The sequence below is a fragment of the Corvus moneduloides genome, chromosome 16, assembly GCF_009650955.1.
Source record: "Corvus moneduloides isolate bCorMon1 chromosome 16, bCorMon1.pri, whole genome shotgun sequence".
Lineage (NCBI taxonomy): Eukaryota > Metazoa > Chordata > Aves > Passeriformes > Corvidae > Corvus > Corvus moneduloides.
Genome location: NC_045491.1, coordinates 14,799,893 through 14,814,838, shown reverse-complemented (window position 1 = coordinate 14,814,838; position 14,946 = coordinate 14,799,893). Strand labels below are relative to the sequence as shown.

General features: G+C 45.6%; 1 protein-coding gene across 7 annotated transcripts in view; it reads left to right on the top strand.

Annotated features, from left to right (window-relative positions):
* NPRL3 (NPR3 like, GATOR1 complex subunit) overlaps window positions 1-14,946 on the top strand; it is a 41,644-nt gene that overhangs the window by 18,673 nt on the left and 8,025 nt on the right. For all 7 annotated transcript variants that reach the window (XM_032125819.1, XM_032125822.1, XM_032125820.1 and 4 more), the window contains 4 exons: window positions 3,811-3,948; window positions 4,681-4,837; window positions 6,687-6,793; window positions 7,987-8,116. In XM_032125819.1, coding sequence (XP_031981710.1) covers window positions 3,811-3,948; window positions 4,681-4,837; window positions 6,687-6,793; window positions 7,987-8,116 — 532 coding nt within the window. The remainder of the gene's footprint in view (window positions 1-3,810; window positions 3,949-4,680; window positions 4,838-6,686; window positions 6,794-7,986; window positions 8,117-14,946) is intronic.

Sequence of the window (14,946 nt, the reverse complement as noted above, 5' to 3'; positions counted from 1 at the left end):
AATGGAGTGCTATTAGACTGACAGCTTAGAGGCTTTCAGCATGTACTTCCTGGGACCCTTTTGTCTCTAATGGAGAGAACTAGAATGTTTCTTTTTGATTAATTCAGAAAATTGAGAGTCTTCATTCATCTTGTCCCCAGGCTGAAGCATTTGTGTGGAACAGAAAGCAATGGGTTTTAGGCCCAAGAAAGTTTTCAGGACCTCCAGGGCTGAAAAACTTACTGGTGTTACAATATGTGTCTCTTTTAAGGAGCTTTCGCCAAGTTTTATCTGCAACTGCAGATAATATGTGAGCTTGATACTTACTAACTGCCTGTCTGGTTCTAGTAAACTTCTCTCAGCTTTGCATTGGAATAAAAGTGAAAGTATGGAGAGGTTTTTGGGGTGGTTTGGATTGTTTGTTTCTTCTTTTTAATACATAAAGAACCTTTATAAATTTTTAGCATAGTGGGACTTGAACTGAGTGGTGTATCTAGCCCATCTCAGCAGCTCAGGGAATACTTATATGAGACTTAATGAATTATTAGATGTGATTTCTGTGGCTGTACTGTAAAATACAATCCAACTACAGTTATTTATCAAAGGACAGCCCACGTCCTTTGATATAAGGAAATACAAAATAATTTCAAAGCTCTGAGTAGTCACAACCTCTAGGAAAAACAAACTCCAGAGTTACAAGCTCACTTCCACCAAACTCAAAAATGTGTTCCTTTCTGATATAAACAGGATAGACATGATATGAGGTGTGGATATGTAAAAATTCATAACTCTTTTATAAACATGAAGTGGGATTTCTTTGTTTTGCCAATAGTTATGGAAAAGGCTACAGTTCTGTGAGATATTGGCAAGCTTTCAGGTCCTCGTTTTGGGGCAGTAGCTCACAGTTCAGGACACAGCAGAACAGAGCAAAAGAGCAGTGATATTCCACAAAATAGTCCCCAGCTTCCTGCAGCTCTGGAGGGGGTTTCTGTACATTCAGCAGCTTTCAGCTGATCTCACTTCCCGGAATTAGCCCACAACCCTGTGAGCCAGGGTAAATATTTAACAAGCACAGCATCCTCTGATAAGGAGGTCCATGGCTTAACTACTTTCTATGTTTCTTTCTATTTCTTCTGAACTTTGCTCCTTCTCGTATCATGAGATGTCTCATGGGCGTTATGATGGAGAGACATTAAACAGCTTTTTCCTATTTGCCTCTCGCTCTCTCAGTTTTAAACTACTCTGATATCTGATTATCCTGATCCTTCCCCGTGTACCCCTCAGACTGCTCATCAGGTGTTATCAAACCAGAGATTAAAAAAAAAAGTGTTGAAACTTAAGTTCTTACAGAATAAAATGTCTTTGAGGGTTTAATATCCTATTGCCTGAATCTTTGTGTCTGTACTGGGGACATTATTTAACTCTGCCGTCTGGCTAAGGGCAGTTGCAAGTGTTGCTGCTGGAGGGTGTAGCTTGTTCCTTGTCAAATTACAGACACTTAAATTATTTTCCATCCAAGGAGGGGCAGGTGAAGGAGAAATCTGTGCATAAAGCTGTAATGATGGCTGGAAATTGTACAGTTGAATGCAAATGCAGAAGAATGAAATTAAGATCCAGATCAGAACTGAAAATCTGGTTTTCTTGTTGTCTTTAATTCTAGGCTCTTGTTGTATAGTGCACTGTAGACAAAATTATGCTGTGGAGAGTGTAATTATGTAATTAAAGCTTTTGCCTTGGTGCACTTGGACCAAAGAATGAAAGGAACCAACTGGATCTTTTTCTGAGTGTTAAACTCTGCAGGGAAAATATCCCTGCAAGTGTTTCATGCTTTCATGTATCTCTGCTGCTCTTGGATAACCTGTTTTTACAACTCCAAGAGCTTTCAGGTGGTCTCTGAACTCGCTTGTCCCATTCCTTTATTGCCATGTTTCCCCTTGTGAGGATTTGGCCTGGGAGATGCTGTGGATAACCACAGCTTCGGCCCTTTTCCCTGATGTGTTTTGAGGGAATCCAGCTTTCTGTGTCAGTTGTTTGTGTGGTGGGATAAGCAGTGTTAATGGAGCTGCAGCATTTAATGGACTAAAACAGAGGTGTTTGTGCTTTGCATGTTCCTTCAGGGTTGGGAGCCTCTGAGCGGATGAGAGTTGGTGGGGCCAGAGAGACACTGGATTCACCCTCTCAGTTTCTCTTAAAAAGAGCAAAACACATGGTATCTGCTCAATTTGCAGCTTGAAAAATCAGCATTTTCCAGAGTTCAATGCAAGATTTGAGAACAAAATCTTTTGCAAAGCATTGTCTGCAGTGAGATAGATGCTCCCTAATGAGTCTGATCATGTACGAGGCAGGGGGGGATCGCGTTTGCTCCCTCACCGCTCTGTTGTGGTTTGGTGAGTAGTTGCACCAGCAGCTAACGCTACCCAATGTTTTTGTTTAAAGCTGAAATTTCAGCTCTCTCCAAACCCTGTGCACAGCCAGATGAGCTTGAAAAAAAGCATGTTAGTCTGTGACCTGCAATTGGATGCTGGTTATAAATGGTTAAATCACCACATAAAGACTTTTCCGAGGTGTGTATTTGCTCCCGGCTTGTTGCTGGCATGTTTTTTAATCTGTTTGTGTAGAGGGGGAAATTCATGGGAGTTATTGACACAAAAGTCAAATTGCGAGTCTCAACACACTTGTAATTTAAAATTCAGGCTGGAATTTTCAGAGTGCAAACTTTGAAATTTGATTTTAAGCCAAAAGACGTTGTTTGGGAAGAAAGTTTAAAATCGAAGGGCTTTGAGAAGTTCAGTTCTCTGGTGTAGACAAGATTAGCTGTTTCTTGATATTGATCAGCAAGTTTATATGTGTTCCTAACTCATGAAGAGGTGTGGTAGGCCTTGCTGCTTTCTCCCAGCACGGTTGTTCCCAGGCCAGCATTCCCTGCCCGTGGAATGGGAGTATTGTGAGGGTTTGCAAAGTGGTGCTGGCTTAACTCCCTATGGTACATTACCCATTTTAAGTAACTGTAGTTCCCTCCTGAGGTGTATTCCACCTCCTGTCTAGATTTGCACACTTCTGTAAAAGCACCTGAATGATGTTCCTGGCTCTAATCTCCAGCTTTTCTGGTTTTTTCAGTAAAAGAGGCTTATTGTTGCTTTCAGGCTGAGCGCCAGGGTCAGACTTTATTGTCTTTATTATTCCCGATACGTCCATCATTTCCATTCCAGTCCTGTTGTCTGGAGTCAGCTTAAGGGCTTAGCTTAGTCCCTGTGGTTTCCTAGAATGAAGAAACCATTTAAGAAGCACGTTTGTGATTTCATGTGACAAGCAGGAACAGGTTAGTAAGGAAACAAACAACCTAAGCAGAACCAAAGGAGGCTGTTATTGTGGAAATGTGCTGCTTGGAACAGCCCTTGCCCAATACAGACATCCTCTTTTCTTTCTCCTTGGAGAGGAGGATGGAAATTGGAGGTGAAGACAGCCCAGTTCATCTTTGCCCTTTGCAGCTTTGGCCTAGGGAATTTTCCTTTGCCTCGCAGTAGATCTTGAATAAACTTTTAAAACTTGAGACACTGCTGCAATGTTAAGAGCAGAGGGAGCAAAAGATCAGTGGTGAAGTCTCTCAAATCTCCCTCAAAATGCCATGGGGGATGGTGCTCTGTAAGTCCAGGTGTAGGAGGCCCTTGCAGTTAGGAGTCAGCTGGTCCTCAGCCAGCCTGGGGACAGACAGGGTGCATTCCGTCTTTTCCTGTCCTGATCTGATTTCTGTGCAGGGGTGACTCTGGACCACTTGTTTTCATTTGTGATATAGGGTAAATGCTGTATGGATTTATTGCCTTCCTATTTTAGTCTCTGCACGACAGGGGTGGTTCGTTTACACATCAACAACTGGCTGGAAGTGAGTTTCTGCCTTCCTCACAAAATCCACTATGTTGCCACCAACTTCATACCCCCAGAAGCAATCGAGAGAAGTCTGAAATCTATCAGGTAAGAGCAAGATCTGCCCCTCCAAGTGTGGCCAGTCCTTGCTCCAGTTCCAAGGGTGATGCTGCAGACATCTGAGATGGCACAGTCACACAGGGATGGTGTGACTGGGCTGGAGAGATGGGGGGCCCTGCGCTCACACAGGACTCCCTGGAGCTGCTGCTGTGGCACTGTGATGCTGCTGGATTCATGGTGGTGGGAAGCCACAGCCTTGGTGTTAACTCTAGGTGGTTGTACTGAGGGGATGCTGCAAGAGTGGCCTGCACTGTTTGCAGCCAGGAATTGTGTGTTCATTTTAATCTGTTGACCCAGAAGTAATTCTGCTTTTGGAAGGAAGAGAGCCCAGGTCCTGTGATACCTTATTTCCTGTGTTTGTTGATCTGCAAAAATAACTTAACTCTTGCTTTCTTCCTTTCTTCTACTCCATTCTGTATTTCAGTAATGCAGACTAGCAGTTTTCAGACTAGTTCTCAATTGTGTGCCAGTACAGTGCAGTCTTTTTTCCTTGTCGCTGGGGTATCCAGTAACCATATAACCATCTGTCCCCTGTTTATAGGGAGTGTCTTATGCTGTGACATAAAAATAAGCTTATTTCGAACCCAGTTAGAGCAAAAGGATGGTATTAGAAATTCTTTTTCTACCATTAGGTTGACCTCAGGTATCGTGGTGTGGGAATAACAAAGCCTTCAGGAAAAGCTGCAGTTTACTGTGCAAATGTATTCTATTTTTCTGCAGGCCTTACCATGCCTTATTACTTTTAAATGATGAGAAGTCATTGCTTAATGAGCTCCCGTTGGACTGCTCTCCTGCCCTGGTGAGAGTAATTAAAACTACCTCTGCTGTGAAGAATTTGCAGCAACTGGCTCAGGATGCTGACTTGGCATTGCTGCAGGTACGGGGAGCTGTCAGCGGCTGCTGAGAGCCTTTTAAATCACGAGGTGTTTTCTTCTGTGTGCCCGTGGGCTTCTGTGCTGCAGGAGCATGTCAGCTGCCTTGGTGTGAGCAGAGGGCAGGGAGAAAGTACCAGCCCTGGAGCCTGGGGAAAGGCTGGAGAAACAAAGGGCAGGGGTGCAGGGACAGTGCTGGGCAGCCCTGCAGCTGCATCCCGTCTCAGATGGGAGTCTCAAGTCCTGGGGGTCTCTAGTCCCCAGCCTGGGGGTCTCTAGTCCTCACCAGTGCTCAGGACAAGTCCATTAAAACAGGCTGATGAAAAACTTCTTTTCAAATTGTGAGCACCTCCAGGGCTGCATCCCACAGCCTCTCTGCTCCAGCACGTGACCAGCATCAGAGTGAAACCTTTCCTCATATCTAAAGGGAATTTCCCAATGTCCCCTTTGTGTGTGTTGCCTCAGGACCTCTCCCTGTGCCCCTCTGAGGAGAGTGACTCTGTCTTCTCTGTGCTTTCCTGTTTGGTGGTTAAAACCAGAGCAAGTTGTACTCTTGACTGACACCACAGTGGTCTGTCTTGATCCTGCCACGTTGATGTCTACATGCAAATGAAGCACTCAAAATGCAAGTGAAGATTTACAGCTGCCATGGCCAAATATGTTGCTTTCCCTGGAGCTGCCGGGATCTTCTCTACCAAAGCCTTGTGAATGCCTGTGCAAACCTTCCCATCCATTTCCTTTAGTCCCTTAGTGCACAGACTTTGCAGAGTCATGGGAAGAAGATCTAGTTTAGGCTTGGGCAAAGATTTTGAGCCAGTCTCCCCAAGCCAGCAGCTCTTTCCAAATACCTTTCCAGTGACACCCAGCTCTCAAATCTGAATTGCTGGAGATGACGTGATGAGCCCTTGGAAAGGGAAGTTTGTGCCAGTGGAGGGACGAGACTCTGGCACTCACATGAGTTTTGAGGCCACAGAGAGACCCCTGTGAATGACTGTGATCATTTGGGATGATTATATGAGATGATCCCAGAGAGGGAAGGGCCATTCCATGCTCCTAAGAGTTGATCCAGACCCAGGGACACAATCTGTGCTCTGTGTGACAGGGGAAACACAGCTCATCATCACATGTTCTGTTCATAGGTCTGTGCCTTCTCTTGTTCCAAGGGAAAGGTCCTGCTTTGTAATAAAATTCCAGGTCTGTCTGCCGTGGTCTGTGGTGTTACTTGGCCATGGGATGGACTCTGGAAATTCCCTACTGCTTCTGTAATTTTGTTCTCCACAAAAAAGCACGGTTAAATGCATCTAATGATACAGGCTGGATTTTATGTCTTGTAGACACTATTTATGTGGCTTTTCCAGAGCCATTAGCAACCACTGACTTGTTTAACACATTAAAATACTTTGTATAGCTCATTACTGAAATACCTCTGTGCAGTAAAAAGGCAGTGTTGGTTTCCTTTGTGTTTCTGTCATAGTAGAAGCTGATTCTTTTGTTTTATTTTTCATGTATAACACAATGCATTTTGTGCATAAACAAAAATAGTTTTTGGGGACATGAAAAGAAACTAAACTTGTATTGATACAGTTTGAAGGAATTCCTTTGAGGCAGGAAATACTAAGTTGCTTAGAAATGTGAAGCGAATCTCTGGAAATTCATAACCTTGTCAAATGCTTTTTGATCTGCCACATGTTATATTAAACCATGAATTTATTCTGAAGGCAGGGTGAAAGGATGGAACATTTTTCTTTCATTTCAGCTCAAACGAGACTTTTTTTTTGTTGTTGTATGGAATGCTTGCTGAGAGTTTGTATATTGCTTTTGCTCCCCTAATTTTTCCCTGTTTTCTCAATACAGGTTTTCCAGCTTGCTGCACATCTTGTTTACTGGGGCAAAGCAATTATTATTTATCCTCTTTGTGAAAACAATGTCTACATGCTTTCTCCAAATGCCAGTGTCTGCCTGTAAGTAGAAGGACAGTGTGTTGCTTTGCAGCACAGTGCTGAGGAGTGCAGATGCACTTTCCTTCCCTGACTGGATAGAGAGTGGGATCTTTCTTAATTAATTTGTTGAGACTGTACAAAACACAAACCATTACATGAGCCTGGACTTGCACATCCCACAGTGTGGGCAGGGAGGAGCAGCAGAGCAGATCAATATTCCTCTGTGGTGGTGAGGGCCCTGGAAGCAATATTTACCCTGTGGAGCTGCTGTCAGTATTTTTAGTACTCTTGCTCACTGGATGTTCAATATGAGAACATCTACAAACCAAAATACTTTATGATTAAGTTAAATGAGTGGTTTATAGGGCTCTCTGTGTAGCTGGCACACCTGACATGAATCAAAAGTAGCAAAAGTTGCCATTGTGTTGCTTCATGTGCTGGCATTCCGTACTGTGTGCCTTGTCACAGCCAGAAGGCAACGTGGCTGTTTGGAGAGCAGGCAGAGCCACTGCAAGGAAGATGTGGAGGCAGTGGTGGGTATTTTTGCTTTGCTGAAGATTGTTAAGCCTTCCTCTGTTGGTTTTTGAGATGTTTTTAGACTCTGTGTTGGAACTCAGTTACAGGAAAGTAGTTTTAAATCAAAACTTCGGTGATGGAAGTATAAAAATAGGGCTGGAAGGGACCTTGAGGTCATTCAGCAGCAACTGTGCCTGTGTCATATATGGCAGTGCTGTTCTTGAAGACCTTTGGAGATGGAAATGCTAAGACAGTTTTCCTAATATATAGCTTGACTATCCTTCACTTCTGCTCAGTCATATTGCTTGTCTTATCAGCATGGGGAGGGGGCACAGCCACATCTGCAGCTGCAGTTGGCACATTCAGAGGCTGTGTGTCCTGCCCAGCCCTGCCCAAGCTCTGTCCCTTTCATCAGAGGCTGCACAGGTCTGGACTTTTTATCACTTTTATTTTTCTCCTCTGGATTCCCTCCACACCTTGAATAAAGGGCTGGAGCTGAACGTAAGGCTGAGGTGAAAGTGCATGAGCTTCTGGCTGGCTTCTGCAGGACACAACATGCCATCAACTATCCTTAGGGGTTTTCTAGATCACAAGGAGTATTACATTTGGGAATTGGCACTTCTGCAATGCTTAAATGGATAAAAGTTAACCTGACCAGCACTACAGAGCTGATCTGTGCCTTTGCCTCTCTCCTGCAGTTACTCTCCCCTGGCAGACGCCTTCTCCTGTCAGTTCCGGGGTCACAACCTGCCCTCGATGCTGGCCAAGTTCTCCCTCCCGGTGTCACTCTCCGAGTTCAAGAACCCGCTGGCACCGCCTGTGCAGGAGGTGAGCTGGGCACTGTCCAACAGCTCCTTGTTCTCCTGATAACAAGGGATGGTGCTGCTTCTGGAGCACTTGGTCAGGAACCTGCTGTTGCACATTTACAAGTTCCCAATTACTATGTTTCCAGCCTTATGATTTGTTGTTTCGTGTCCTCGTGCCGAAAAGCTGTGGGGATGTTCAAAGTGAGAGGGTGCTCTGTGCTGGCAAAGCAGAGTCCTGAAAGAAATATTAGAGTGTTTCTTTTCATGGAGTGATGTAGTAGGGAAAACTGAAACTCCATTTGGTCTGTTGCAAACTGTCATGAATTGGTAGGGGTGAATCAATTTTGTGGATTCCTCACAATCACATTCGATTTTATTTTATTCCATCTGCTTCAAGTTCACAATCTATTTTTAAAAGCAATCTGTCTGTACACTTGGTTTTGCTGTAAAACTGGAATTGTTTAAAGGCTGTTGGAGGAAATAGACTCAGCATGGGGTGAGCAGAAGTCCGTGTGTCACTGCATTAGCTTTTTAGTATTCAGATCTGGGTTAATAAAATATGGATTTGGGATTTGTGAGCTGTTTTGCTTAGGCATCGATCATGGCTTGTGGCATTTCTGGGAACTGGTGGAACACAAGAAGGAGCTCAATAATGTGAAGTGTCCTGGCTGACACTCTTCTGTTCCCAGATGGAGGAGCCTGGACCTCTGAACGTGGCTCAGTGAGCCAAAGCAAGCATAGGCAGAGTTCTTTGGCTGGTTTCTTGTGGTGTTTGTTTCTGGCCTTCAGACTTGGGTGCCTTGGTGGCTCCACGGATTGAGCCCCTGCTCAGATACAGAGAAGATTGCCATCACCTCTGCACTCAAGCACAGCTGTGAGGGAAGAATTGGTTGTAATTACAGGTTGGGAGAGATGATGATCAGAGATAAAGATAAGTAATGATGTAGGTCTAATCCCAGTAGCATGTACTGGTCAGCTGCCACCTTGGGAGGCAGGGAAAGAGCAGGACTCCACTGTAGTTACAGACAAGTAAGTGTCCTGAAAATTGAAGCTGAAGCCATAGCATTAATTTTATTCTAGCTGCAGTAGCTTCAGGAGACATTCTCAGTAATTCTTTTAAAATTAATTACTTGCCTCAGTACTTCTCCTTCAATAGTTCTGGTTGTTCTCAGATGTCCTACTTTTGTTTAAAATACACAAATAAAAGTCTGCCACTTACTACTGCGGTTATGCCTTGAAAGAAGGGTGCAATAAATGCTTGCCAGAGCTGATGGAGTGCTAAAGTGTTTTTTTAGAGTGTGTACCTTCCCTCTGCTGCTCACCTGTCTGTGCTGGGGTCCTAAGGGTCAGCAGCACAGCTTGCTTTCATCATCCTTTCAGCCTTATTGGAAGATGAAGGATGATGCTGTGAAAAGCTGTGGCTTTTTGATAAAGCAAAGTGTGACAGTTCTTGGGGGAGTTTAGATTGAAGAGAGTTTTTATGTATTTTCATATCAGTACATTTTCTTCTACTTTGATTTACCTATGTAGGACTTCTTGTATTATTTTTTGTTTTTTTAATCTTTTAAGAGACGTGACTCCAATCCCTGCCCTGAAGTGGTCAGGCTCCAGTTGTAATTAACAGAGATCTAATCAATACAGCAATTAATCTAATGAAATGTGGGTGGGTTTTTGTTCCGCTGTGCTGTGATAAAAGATGTTGTACTCTGAACTGTAAATATTGTCAAAATGTACTCGCTTTGCCTTTGAAAAAAATTAGCAAAGGTGGGACTTTCTGTGTAGTTTTGTTCTTTGTGTACACAGGAGGGGATGTGAGGTATTTTAGCTTTAAAGGTTACCTCGTGCTTTTCATCAGGCTGAGGGCACTGTCTGTTCTCCTGAAGGTCAGTGTGCTGGAGGGTCAGTACTGTGGGAGAGGCTGGATCTTCTGCAGAAGCTCTTGTGGCCTCATGGCATCCATGGCATCCATCCCATCTGATTCTTCTCTTAAGCATGGGATTGGCTCCCTGCGTTTGGCATGTGCTTCTGGATGGGTAAAGAATACAGAAGGCATTAATAAAGCCCACGATAGGAAACAGGAGAGCTCTTAGAGCCCTTCCTGTTTTTATACAAAAATATTGCTTGATTTGAAAGGGGACAAAGTTATTTTTGTTCAATTACCATTGCACGAGTGGAATTCCTCTATTCCTTTGGGTAGATGAAAAAAATGTGACAGTCATTTTTATACCTGGTGTGCTGTGGTATTTTTGGGCTGGTAGGACATATGAACAACCTGAGCAAGGACAAGACTGCCTTGGGAGTGCATGGCTGTGTTCTGCTTTTGCTGTCTGCCTGTCAAGTAGGTAGGAGGTGTCAAGTGAGTGGTGCGTGCCTGCCCTGCCAGTGCTCTCAGCCGTGCCCTGTGCCAGAGACTGAAAGTCCTGATTGTGTCATCTTGATCTCTTGTCTTGCCTGTGATGAGGAGCAGTGTATTGCAGTGGAACCCTGGGCAGTGTGTATCTGTCAGTTGAGAAGGTTTTCGTATCCCTGTGGTGCTCCCTGCTGCTTCCCTTTCTCTGTGTTTCCCTTGGATTCCCTGGCTTTCCTGGGACAGCAGTGTTGCAGCAGGGTGAGGATGAGCCCATGCCCTCAGCTCAGCTGACCTAAAGAGGTCTTGGTGGTGTTGAGCCGAGGCCCTGCTTTTCTTTCCCACTCCCAGGTGTGTGCACACACGAGCCTTCCTCCCTTCCCTCCTCCCATTCCTAGAGCTCTGGCTCCTGTCCTGCCTGACTCCATTCATTCAACTTGTTTCAGCTGCACAAGTTTTCTGCCAGGTTAGCAGGTGGAATTCACTTGGGGAGATCTAGTGAGCTCCAGGGCTGGCGCAGAGGGAGGTGATTTCTGCACAGCTTGTGCAGCTGTGGGGGGTGAGGGAAGCAGAAGCTGTTCTCTCCATTTCACAGTGAGTAGTCTCTTAGCCCCATTGTGCCTTGTAATGTCACCAGGACTTGCTGCAGTGCCTGGGTTTGTCCTGGATCTCACCAGGATGCAGCCAAGGGGTGGGGAGCTCATACAGAAGGGAACTCATCTTGCCTTTTGGTGTTTTCACTGGAAAAGAAGCAGTTTGTATCCCCTCTACTCTGACCCCAAAGAAGCTGTCCCTGTTCTGCTGCCTGTGGCTGTTGGCTCGTGTCCCTGTGCTTTCCTCCTCTGAGTGGCACAGCCTTGCTCTGAGTGCAGAGCACACCTGGGGTGGAGCTCTGGGATTGCTCAGTGGGGTGCACATGCCTTCCAAACCTCCGGGGAAAGCATAGGAGCACTTGGTGACCCAAAGTCTTCAGGTCAGCACGTGTTGACTGGCAGGATCTGTACCAGGCACTGCTGCTGGTGCAGGGCAAGGCTTTGGCCTGCTTTTCAGGATAAGGATTTCTTTGTCCAGCATCAAATTTCTTTACCCAGCTACCTTCCCCTCCTCTGCACTGTGACCTCAGCTAGTTCATCTGCTTCAGAAGCTGTAACATCACTCTGCCCTGCCTTGAACAAACATGGACTAGCAGGAGGGATCTTCCCACCTGTAAGGAGTGTTCCTAGGTGAATTAGACATCCCATTTTCTTCCTGCATCCCCTTTATCATAATGCACATTATCATTATTATTGTGGTTCTCTAATTCTCCCTTGATGGGATATGGATAACTGCAGGAAAAAAAAACCCAGAAAAACAGATGGGAAAGCAGGACAGCTGCTGCTGAACAAATCTGTTTAACTTTTCACTTTTGTTTTAGTCAGTCTGGGCCATCCTGCTGGGAGTCAGGCACAGGGAGATGAGGCCTCTGCCTTGTGCCTGCAGAAAACGTGCCGAGCTTTGTGCAGGGCTCATGGAAAATGAGGCAGGAAAATGTGTCAGGGGATGGAGTGGGAGGGGAGCTGCCTGCACACCCTGAATGGGCAGCTGTGTCTTCAGGGAGCCACGCTGCACATGGGGCTGCTCCGCTGGAAGGCATTAGGAGCCACGGGAGCTTTTGTTGGCAGAGGTAGGGAAGTAGGATTAAGATGCATTTATATTCAGTTGGGCTGGGTATGAAATCAGGGGTTTAGCACAGTAAGTTAAAGGAGTATGTCATGTTAGGCCTGAATGGAGGGAATGGTGAAGCTGAGAATTCAGAGCTGTCACCTTGTGATTAAAATGGCAACATTAGACAGTAAATGTTTCATCCTACATCAGTAGGAGTTTTCAGAGTCTGTTTCCTGTAAAACAGGGAGAAGTTTTAATAGCTGATCTGTTTTCCATGAAACAGCGTGGTTTGAATGCTAAAGAAAGGTAATACATTTCAGCAAACATCCCTGCGCCCCAGTGGCTTTGAAGGCGTCATCATCCTGAGCCAAGGCAGCCCTCAGTTCTCAAGTCAGACCTTGAAGAGGGTTTGTGTCAAATAACTGGATAATCCAGGTTGGAGAAAGGGGGCTTGTGTGCTTCAGTAGGCAAAACAAGCTGTGTTTTAACTGTCTCCTCACGTAGTGAGAAACAAGCTAGGATTGACTGCTTCTAGGCTGCTGTTTTCCCTTCCCTTTCCTGAACCTGTTGCTACTCCCAGTTATCCTTAACTTTTTAGGCCTGGGAAAGAAAACAGCCTTAAAGAATCCTTGCAGGAAATGTAACACATTTCTCAAGAGTTTTACAAATGGCCCCAGAGAATAAGGAATGCTGGATCTTGTCCCTCCAAGACTTGGGGCTGATCTCTGGCCATCCTGAAGTGCCCAGCTGGGCTGATGCGCAGTGCCATGGTTTTGGAAGCCAGTGCAGCATCTCTGCTTGTGCCAGTGAACACAAAGCAGGGCATTGTACCAGTGCCTTGCTCGACAACACTCTGTCACTGCTCTGGGAATGGCCCTGGGCTGTTCTGTGCCAGCAGGAACAAGCCAGATGTGGCTGCTGCAGCAGACAGGACCCCCTCAGAGAAGGCTGGAAAGAGGCAGCACGGGCAGACAGGAAGCATGAAAGGAATATGGATGAAATTTAGATTGAATTGGTAGTTAAATTAAGCAACAGAAAATGTTTCACTTTATATTTCCATCACAATCCTGCTGTTTCAGCCAAAAAATCCTGGCTCTGGATTCCTGCTGTGCCAGAGGATGACTGAGGCAAGCAGTCCTGGGATGAAGTATATCCTTGCCTGGGAAGCTGCTCCCAGCCCTTTTGGCTTCAGCAAGGAGCCAAGCTCTAATGAAGTGCCCTGAGAGCAGGCCCAGAGATAACCGTGCACCCCTGGGGGAGGTGCAGCAGTTCCAGCCAGCACAGCACTGATGGTGCAGGGCAGCCTCTGCTACTGCAGCCCTGTGTGAGCTCCATCGGAGCTTGGGAGGAGCAGATGGACAGCGAAGAGAAACGCAGTGCTCGTGTCCAGAAGGGCAGGCAGCAGCATGTGTTAGCAAAGCCCTTGCTAGACCTGATCTGGGAAAACAGTTCTGCACTTCCACACTTCTTTTGGTAAGAAATGGGTCTAAACCTGGAAGAAGTGGGAATGGTGTGAGGCACTTGCAGTGGTGGCACAAAGTTCATCACGGGCAGGGGCCACTGCAGGATGCTGCAGCACTTGGGCTTTTTCTAGGACTGGGTTTTAAGAAGTACCAGATTCCTGCTGAAGTTTGTCTTAGTACAGAAAAATGTCAGGGATCATCAGTCTCTGTGGTCTAGGGATGATCAAGCTTACTTCAGGATGGAAGATGAGTTTCCTCTAGTTCTCAGATTAGTCACAGATCTCCAGCTCTCCCACCCAGAGACGGCACAAAGGTGTTTGACAGGGGCTGGTTGCACAAGGTTTTGGCTGTAAAGCTGTAACACCTCTGCTGCCTGGCTTCTTGTTCCACTGGGCCATAGCTTCTGGCTCAGGGTGGCTTTCTAGGTATTTCCACGAGGGTGTGGAGGTGATGGTGCACATGCAGGATTAGAGGGGGTCGGATGAGACTCTCCATGCACATGGAGCTGCAGCAAAAGAAATTGGCTATTTCTGTAATTCATGGAACCACCAGAGTGACCAGGGGAGGCTGGTCTGGATCAGGCCCAACCCACTGCTTCTGTAGGTCTGGTAGAGCCTGTCTTCCTGTCTCCTTGGATTTTTCCAGGGTTGTTTTGTGCTCTGAAACGTGCAGACCTCTTTCATTTGCTAATCAGACGTCACTGTGTGCCAACAGGTTGGAAATGTAAGTAAAATTAATGAGCCATCTTTCCATCCAGGCCTGCGTCTGGAAGGAAGGATTTCAGCAACGTAATCACTGGAGTAAACCTCGCTCTTCCAGGCTGCCTTCAGATGTTAGCAAAGCATTAGGTCTTTGGTGTCTTTTGCCAACCTTCCTCTTCTGTAGATTTTCTGTTAAACATGTAAAATGAATTATGGCTTTTCCAAAAAATAGATGTTTGAAGGCGATCCCAGATAATATGTTTTAAGATTAAAATCCGCTGAGCCCCCAGAAGTGGTAATCCCTGAAAAGACAGGGTGTGGGTCTGTCTGCAAACAGAAGAGGTTTCTTTTGTGATTTGATAGCAGAGGAGGAACTGAGAATTACAAGATTTATGGAAAAAGGAAAATTATGTGGGCTGATGAACTTGGGTTTGGGGCTTTTATTGTGATTTGGCCTGTTACCCTGATGATTAACGCAGCAGAGTGAGCTTCCTTTTGAGTCTGAGCTCATGCTGCATGTGTTTGTCTCACCAAAACAGTGTTGGTTGCTATGAAGTCCCCAAACAGCCTTGTCAGTGACTGTGTTCTGAGCCTTTTGCTATGAGAGTTGCCTGCAGTGATATGAAAAGGCTTTTTATGCAGAAATCAAGACACAATGATACATTTTGAAGGCTCCTCCCAGACTTGTGAAAACAGA